We start from the raw sequence: 8,135 nt of genomic DNA, 5'->3' as shown, positions 1-8,135 counted from the left end.
TAGGGCCAATGTTGGGTTAACGAGTTACTCCGTGTGGACGTTCACGTCAACGTCACGCGCCACAGAATCTCTTCTCCTGACCCCCCTCGCCCCTAGCAGCCGCATACCCGAGGATCCCCAACATCGGACCGTACACCGAATATTGTACTGTTGCTGTTGCTGCTGCTGCCGAGGAGGATAAAGGACAAGCCCTCTTGCTGACAGGGGAAGTGCCCTCCTGCTCAGACTCAGAACCCTCTCCTTCGGGTTCGGAGGAATTCGAATCAAACGATGGCAATGGATATAATGCATCTGATTGAAAATGAATATCTCACCCTCGATAGTGACCCTCAGAGCAAAGCAGCCTCGAGTCATAATAAAGACGGGGGCCCTCTAACAGTGACGAGGAAGCCATCACAACCAAATCCATGAGAATCAAATCCAAATCAGGGTCGAGGGCGCAGTAGTAGTAGGGGCGGGTGGACGGACACCACACGGTCGAACAATTGGACTCCCAGCCTTTGGACCAAATCGATCCTCCCTCCCTGGAACCACAATACCATGCAAGCGGATGAGAAAAAACAGTAATACGTCATACAACTCCACTTCCGATATCCCTACAGAGCCTACAACACTCACCTGGCCCATTACCACGACCAAAGCTGATGGTCCCATTGACCATTGTATGGGGACCAACAGCTAGCGAGGACCCTTCCTTCGACTAGTATAACACAACATGCTTGTGCCATCTTATTGGATCTCGTACATCGCGGGAAGTAATAATCAGGAACACCGACTACACCCTAGGCCGACAGTGGCTATAATGACGATAACAGCAGCAGGCATGAGCAACAGAAGCACAGTATCACTACAGAGACAAGCAATGATAATAAGAGTGAGAAGAGGAAGTAGTAGGACTCAGGCAAGCGAGAGAATAGTGACAACGCTTCTTCTGCTGTTTGCTACCGACGATACTATCATCAGAGTCAACAACAGCAGCACATGGTGCCTACATAGGTTACCGCTCTGATAGGGTCAGCCACCTCTAATAGATAGGTTGAATCACACTGAGCAGAAACAAGGGCACAACTGATGACGACCACAGAATGGCGGTCACGACGAGTATGACAAGCGAGGTTATGATAATACTATGCTTATTTCTACTGCTAGACTAGACAAGAATACAACTCATTACGTTGAGCCATAAAGCGAAGTACATTCGTCAGTAGCTTGTATAGACTACATGCCACAGGGAAGGTTAAGCCACTTTATGACTAATAACAATCAAGCAAGCTGTCGGTGACACCAGTGGTGACACGACGTTATGGTATAACTCGTCTAAGAAGGATGATGTCGCCTTATATGGTGTGTTTGTAGAGAGCCATCCCATGGGACACGGATGGCACCGAGAATAGTAACAACAAGGATATTAGCAACAGCAGGTGGCGGCGATAATGATGGAACGGCCTTGTGTGGAGCAATGGAGAACCGATACAAGCAAGCGAAGAATGACCATAGACCTCATGGGCCCAATACTGATGATGATGATAGTCCTAGTAGACAATACGTTGATGATGATGATGACCTCCTTGACGGTAAGTGAACTGATCATTCGGCATCCATAGCTCTAACACTATTGCTTATGATGATGTTGTAAGACTCGGCGAACTCGACGGAAGAGAGAGATTGACGTTGACTGGACAGATGAAGGAATAAGTGTGAAGCTCCACAAAGGGAGATCATAGACAGGGCTCATTAGAGATATGTACCCAATACTAAATAGTGAGCTATGCCGATATAAAGGGACGTGACTATGGACGATAGGACGACCATCAGTTAGCATCAGCAACATGCTGTTGTTGAAGGGCTCTAGGAGTAGCGAGCTGGGCAACACTGACAGACGAGGTCCGTTGTCTTTGCTCGCGTTCCTCGACTTCCTTCATGTGCTGGAAATTCTCATCCATCACTTCAACTCTGTCATGGAGACCAACCAAGAGGCCGTCCAACGTGTTCCACAACGGACTCACGACGAAGCTTATGAAGCCCACGTGCAACTTAGCTAGCTCCAAAGTATCATCAGGACGATGAGCCATAAAGGGCGCAAAGGGGAGGCCCTCCATCCTTTCAGCCTCTGCTTGATGATAATACTCAGACACCACACGATAGCTCCACTCATAGTACTCATCATAGGGCATAAGAGGGTTCGATATGTCAGCAGCATGCACAATACCCTGGAGCAGTGTGGGCCTAGTTTCAGCCAAGGCCCCGTCTATCCACTCTCCTGGTGCTCGGACACGAGTCGCCCCTGCCGTTTTGGAGCCCTCCTTGCAGTCTAAGAGCAACTCCTGCAGTTTGATAGTAATGTCAAAGTGAACTTTCATGTCGGTGGCCAGTATAACCGAGATAACAGTCTGACGAAAAACCTCATAGTCACTAGGCTCGCCAGGCTCATCTGCGGCTGGCCACGTCGAAGTAAAGTCAACAGCACCACCCAGAAGGAGCTCGAACGTCCTAGCAGCGTGCATGTTCTCCAACACAGCAGTGTCGTTGTAGCGCACAGCCAAGTGCCTCCTCCCTTTGATGAAGTAATCATTGTTGAAGCCTGGGTGGTTCACATCATGACACAGTGCTCCTATGAGAAGACTAAACTCCTCTAGAGGCGTACAGATAACGTCACTCGCCCCAGCAGGCCCCGGACGTACTGAGCATCCAGCCCTGTACATAACATAGCCCACGCAGCTCATGACCTGGTAGGCGTGGTAGAAATTATGGTAAGGGTTGTCCGAATGATAATCGTTGGCGATGAGATTAATGAACCCCCACAACCTCGATGGCTCCACCATTTTACCCTCTCCCACAAAATTCCACCTCTCGAACACACTGTAGGCGCGCCTGACCAACTCCGAATGGTCCAAACTGAAGAGCTTGGTCTCCCAACTGAGCAAGTCCGGTAGCTGCAGAGTGTCCATCTTGGGAAGCTGCTCCAATATTCTAGAAGTAAATCTAGCCTCATCGTAGGCCACAGAGTCACTAGCCCTTCTTGAGGAGGAGCTGACCGAGCCCCTCCCAGTGCTTGTGCTGTCCCTACCACCCCCCATACCATCCCTCATCCACTGCTGGACGAAAGCATACACACTCGGGTTCTCCTTCTCCAACTGTCTCGATACTCGCCGCAATATGATGCTCCTTATGGCCGTACTGGTGAGGTCGTGGCTCCAACGATGGGACACTTGCCTGGACACGCTCAACTGTGGGGAGGGTGGGACAAGGTCTTGTCCCCTTTCCTCCTCATAAGCATCATCGTGACGCATAATCTCGCCAGCTTGAATACTACGACGTCGGCTTGCCCTCCGGCCCTTCGGGAAGTAAATATAAACCTCATCATCATCACCATCCTCATCACAGTCCCCTGCGCGCCTCGTAGTGAGGTTAGTTCTAATGTACTCACACATGAACCGAGCCGGATCCCGGGGTGTATGGATGCCTAGCTCGATGAGCATCATAGTGAGGAAGTTCTCGAGGTCATAACGTCTGAAGTAGGCCAACACGTCCTTAGCGCAGACCTTATGACCGTTGAGGCCCTCCTCAGCCGCTGCAGCAGCACATGCCGCCACAACCTCAGCTGTTGAGGGCGAACTCGGGGCACCAGTATGACCCGTTGATGAGTGGTGATGGTGGACCCTTGAGGGCCTACCTTCAGCCTCAGGCCTGGGCATCTGGACCAGAGGCGAGCTACTCGAAGGGGCATCAGCAACAGCCCATGGTGATTCCATCAACCGCTCAGCATCATCTTCTACCACTCGCTCTTCATCTTCATAATTTCCCGTAGTTCGAAGTTGGCACATGTGAGGAGTAGTGAGCTAATGCTTACGTACAGAACTAAAATCAACTTCACAGCAATACGGGCCCTCCTACCCCAACGCAGCTCAGGCTCTACTAGAGACTAGAGGCATGATGAGTGGCGACCCAACATGAGGCAATCATAGCTGGAATAGGGGAAGCCTTGGACTACTATTGTTGCTGCTTGTGCCCTTAACACCGCTGGGCCATTGACACACCCATAGTACTACTCTCTTGTTGGGTCTGTCGCACGTGGGCATCTGATGATTACGGCGATGATGCTAATAATAAACTCCAAACGAACTAACCCCACTAGGATGGAAGCAGACAACCTGTAGGCCCCTTGGGAAGGCGTCAATGAGGTTACCTCCGGGCAAAGGGCGAGGACATCAGCCTTCGAGTAATACAAAACCCGAGCTATGCAAGTGCGGCGAGAATAATGGTAAAATACCCCAACCGTAAAACCTGATCAATCCCAAAATACTCAAACACGACACATATCAGCCGTAAGCAAATTGGGTAATTTCGTGGCGCGCGGTCAAACAGGCAGATCTTCACGGGCGATGGGCTCACCAAACCGCATCGTCTTTCTCAGTCTGTCCCTAACCTTGGTAATTTGACATTTCTTCCTCTCCAGTCGTTCTCGAAGCTACGCAGACTACTCGACTGCTGCATACCGCCTCCTCAACGTCCACAAATGCTCCTCCCTATCAAGGCTACAGCAGTTCCACTCTATCTCCTACGGTCTCCTATACTCGAACCAGATACAGAAAATGTCAACCGCGCACGCCATTCTAATCGATAGTTAATTTTGTTAGACATCGTATATGTCGATATTAATGTGAATTTATAATGTCGTATACTAGTGTGGATCGGCTTTGTCGTGTTGTGCCTGCGTACGTATGGTTCTTGCTGTACCGCATGGTCAACGCGCTGTTGATAAGCACTTACGGCAGTGCTGATGAGTATTGGCAGTCCATAGAGGTTTCCCATTACCTCGTCTTTGGCAAGGGTTATCTTACTTGGGAATGGCAGCCTGAGGTGGCCTTAAGATCCTCTTTGATGCCGCTCTTGTACGTGCCTTACTATGGCCTGTTGAAGGTCATGGGACTGGACACTCGCTGGATGATAGCCTATGGCCCTAGGGTATTCGTTCAGGCCCCCTTAGTAGCATTAGCTGACCTTGGATTTACTCGGGTCTCCTCAGTGCTACTAGAACCGGCCCTAGCTCGGACGGCTGTGGCCCTGTGGTTGAGTAACTGGTTCATATTGTCGATGGTCACGAGGACCTTTGCCAACAGCGTTGAGACAGCCCTCTACTGTATTATAGTGTACGCCCTTCTTCGGTGGACCATGCGGCCTAGGAGGTGTTATTACCTCCTCGTCTCCACGGTACTATCAGCAGCATCAGTGCTTATACGCCCTACTAGTGCTACCTCCTTAGCACCTCTCTTAGCATACAACTGCTTGTATGTACTGTCCCACACTAGGCAGTGGTGGCTGCTGCCTGTGTGTGTAGTCGTTGGCCTTGGGACTATGGTCGTCATTGGTTACCTCGACAGTATATTGCTCTATGGTGGCAGCATACGAGGAGCATTCACATGGTTAAACTTTGCCGAATTCAATTTCATCAACGACTTTGGGAAGCTGTATGGTGACGACCACTCTTGGCTGTGGTAAGGTCAACTCCCCGTCAACTTCCTACTGAGCATTTCTCCTCAGGTACTTCATCTTTGGCATCCCATTGCTGCTACTGAACCATATAGTGCCTCTCTTACAGTCGCTATGGAAGGGTACTTACCACCTCCCTAGTGGGAATAAGCACTTCACTCTGTCCTTGCTCATCTCCTGCTTGGTCTCACTCCTCGTACTCTCCTTGGCTACTCATAAGGAGCTACGGTTTATCATGCCGATGGTACCAGTACTGTGTCTAGTGGTAGCCCCGGCGGTTGGGCCCATCAGGGGTGGTATGCGAGGTGTAGTGTGGAAAGTATGGCCGCATTTGTTAGTGGCACTTGTCGCGATGAGATGGCATCAGTATGGTCCTGATAGGGTCATGGCGTCGCTCTCTAGAGAGGCCACCCCAGGGGATAGTGTAAGGTTCTTAACGCCTTGCCACGCGACGCCGTTCACAACGCATGTACATGGTACTGGAATAGTGGCGATGGATATACTCGACTGTTCGCCGCCATTAAAAGAGCTGGCTGCCGGGATTGAACCTGGGTTGAATGAGCGTGATGCCTTCTTCGCGGATCCTCAGGCTTATGTAGAGAGCAAGACTAAGGGCTATGACTGGTTGGTGGTGTGGGGTGGCGCTGTTCGTCGGGAGGACAATGGGCTGGCCAAATGGTTGAGGGAGGATGGAGACTATGATTTGGTAGAGAGCATAGGTGATGGGCTACTCAATGATGGGCCTTATGGCTTCGAGATGTGGCCGACGTTTGACTTGTATCATCACCATCATCAGTAGTAGTGGAGGTATCCTTGTTGTGTACTTGTCTGGTGGAGAGCAATGTGATGTGAGTATAGTATTTGACGCCTTAGTATGCTACTCCCACTGAGCCTGCTGCCTAGGTTGGTAATGGGTACTGTGCTGAGCTATGGTGTGAGTTGCCCTACTATGGTGATGTGGCCACTCCTCTGTGTGTCAGGTCATGGTGCTGGAAGTCTTGGTTGAGAAGCCCATCAGGTCGCTAAGCTGATGCTTACCGTGGCCTTAGTCGGGTAGAGAGTGTTTGGTACTGGGTCTGGCTGAGCACAACGCTATGGACGAGCCGCCCCTGGTTGACATCGTTGCTACAATGGACAGTTTTGTCTCCCCTGCTTGTGGTCATCCTCGCCTCCTAGGTGCCCTTACGTGAGGAAGAGCAGGGGTTGTTACTGGGGTCTAAGCAGGCACGGAAAGACGATGGAGCTCGTCATCCCGATTCCTGATTGTTTCGAATACCAGCGTGTAAGATGCACTCTGATGGTGTTTCTAGTGAACAGTTGGTCGGGTCTTATTGTTGGGGGGTGGGAGACTTTGCATAGTCGTAAGTGCCAGTTGCTCTCATGGTGATCTCGACAGAACCGGCGAACAAGAGGGTTAAGGTCATGTCCGGGCAAGTAGATGACCAGCTGGCTATTGACACTATAAGGTGGGCTGATGATTTGCTCAGGGTGTGGTATGGTGTTGGTTTCAGAACAATAGCAGCCGATATGGTCCAAAGGGCCAAGTCGGGCCATCCAGGTGCCCCAATGGGATGTGCGCCGATGGGCCACGCCCTTTATACTCACGTTATGAGGTATAACGCTGCTAACCCTCACTGGTGGAACAGAGATCGATTTGTTTTGTCCAACGGTCATGCCTGTGCCCTGCAGTATGTGCTTATGCATCTCGCTGGTTACAAGGATGTTGGTCTTGAAGACCTTAAGAATTTCCGTCAGTTGGGCTCGAGGACGGCTGGGCACCCCGAGCGTGACCTGTTGGAAGGTGTGGAGGTTAGTACTGGCCCTCTTGGGCAGGGCATCTCTAATGCTGTTGGCCTTGCTATTGCTGGGGCCCATCTTGCGGCTACCTACAACCGAGATGGATATGATCTCTTCAACAACTACACTTTTGTTATTTGTGGTGACGGTTGCCTTGAGGAAGGGGTCAGCTCGGAGGCTTGTGCCCTTGCGGGCCATCTTGGGCTTGGGCATCTCATCGTGCTTTATGACGATAATAAGATTACTATTGACGGTAGCACTGACCTTGCATTCACTGAGGATGTTAGTAAAAGGTTTGAGGGCATGAACTGGCAGGTCTTGGAGGTGGCCAAAGGGGATAGCGATGCGGCTGATATAATAGCAAAGGTTGAAGAAGCTAAGAAGTGTACTGATAAACCTACTATCATCAAGGTCCATACGACTATAGGGTACGGCTCGGCCAAGCAGGGCACTGCTAAGGTCCATGGGGCCCCTCTGGGTGAAGAGGACCTGGCCAGTGTTAAGAAGAAGTTTGGTTTAGATCCTGAGAAGTTCTTTGAGATCCCCAATGAGGTGAGGAGTTTTTATAAGGATGCTCTTGCTCGTGGTCAACAGGCTAATAAGGAGTGGGATGCTCTCTTTGCCGAGTATGGTAAGGCCTTTCCTAGGGAGCATGCCGAGCTGATCAGGCGTGCTAAGGGTGCCCTCCCACATGAACTGGACAGCTTCTTCCCGAAGTACCAGCCTGGTGATAAGGCCAAGGCTACTCGTGTGACCAGTGGGGAGGTCCTTGCTGCCCTCATGGAGCACCTGCCTGAAGTCGTTGGAGGTTCGGCAGACCTTACCGCTTCTAATATGACTAATATGGG

General features: G+C 50.9%; 3 protein-coding genes across 3 annotated transcripts in view; 2 read left to right on the top strand and 1 right to left on the bottom strand.

The window, feature by feature from the left end:
• Window positions 1–1,811: 1,811 nt before the first annotated feature.
• On the bottom strand, window positions 1,812–3,824 carry Pmar_PMAR007759 (cyclic nucleotide phosphodiesterase, putative; the record flags this gene model as incomplete). Its single annotated transcript, XM_002778510.1, has 2 exons — window positions 1,812–3,601; window positions 3,674–3,824. The coding sequence occupies 2 exons, from the start codon at window positions 3,822–3,824 to the stop codon at window positions 1,812–1,814; spliced, it is 1,941 nt and encodes a 646-aa protein (XP_002778556.1).
• A 1,531-nt stretch (window positions 3,825–5,355) lies between these two features.
• On the top strand, window positions 5,356–6,753 carry Pmar_PMAR007758 (glycosyltransferase, putative; the record flags this gene model as incomplete). The annotated part of the gene is made up of 5 exons (XM_002778509.1): window positions 5,356–5,495; window positions 5,542–5,795; window positions 5,829–5,914; window positions 6,080–6,196; window positions 6,667–6,753. The coding sequence occupies 5 exons, from the start codon at window positions 5,356–5,358 to the stop codon at window positions 6,751–6,753; spliced, it is 684 nt and encodes a 227-aa protein (XP_002778555.1).
• A 117-nt stretch (window positions 6,754–6,870) lies between these two features.
• Window positions 6,871–8,135, top strand: part of Pmar_PMAR007757 (transketolase, putative) — a gene marked incomplete at both ends in the record, with an annotated part of 3,629 nt that continues 2,364 nt past the window's right edge. The window contains 2 exons of the mRNA XM_002778508.1: window positions 6,871–6,956; window positions 7,002–8,085. Of these exons, the coding sequence (XP_002778554.1) occupies window positions 6,871–6,956; window positions 7,002–8,085 (1,170 nt within the window). The remainder of the gene's footprint in view (window positions 6,957–7,001; window positions 8,086–8,135) is intronic.

Source organism: Perkinsus marinus (genome assembly GCF_000006405.1).
Source record: "Perkinsus marinus ATCC 50983 genomic scaffold scf_1104296948840, whole genome shotgun sequence".
Taxonomy (NCBI): Eukaryota; Perkinsozoa; order Perkinsida; family Perkinsidae; genus Perkinsus; species Perkinsus marinus.
Note: the sequence above shows the minus strand (reverse complement) of the source record. Positions and strands in the feature narration are given on the sequence as shown.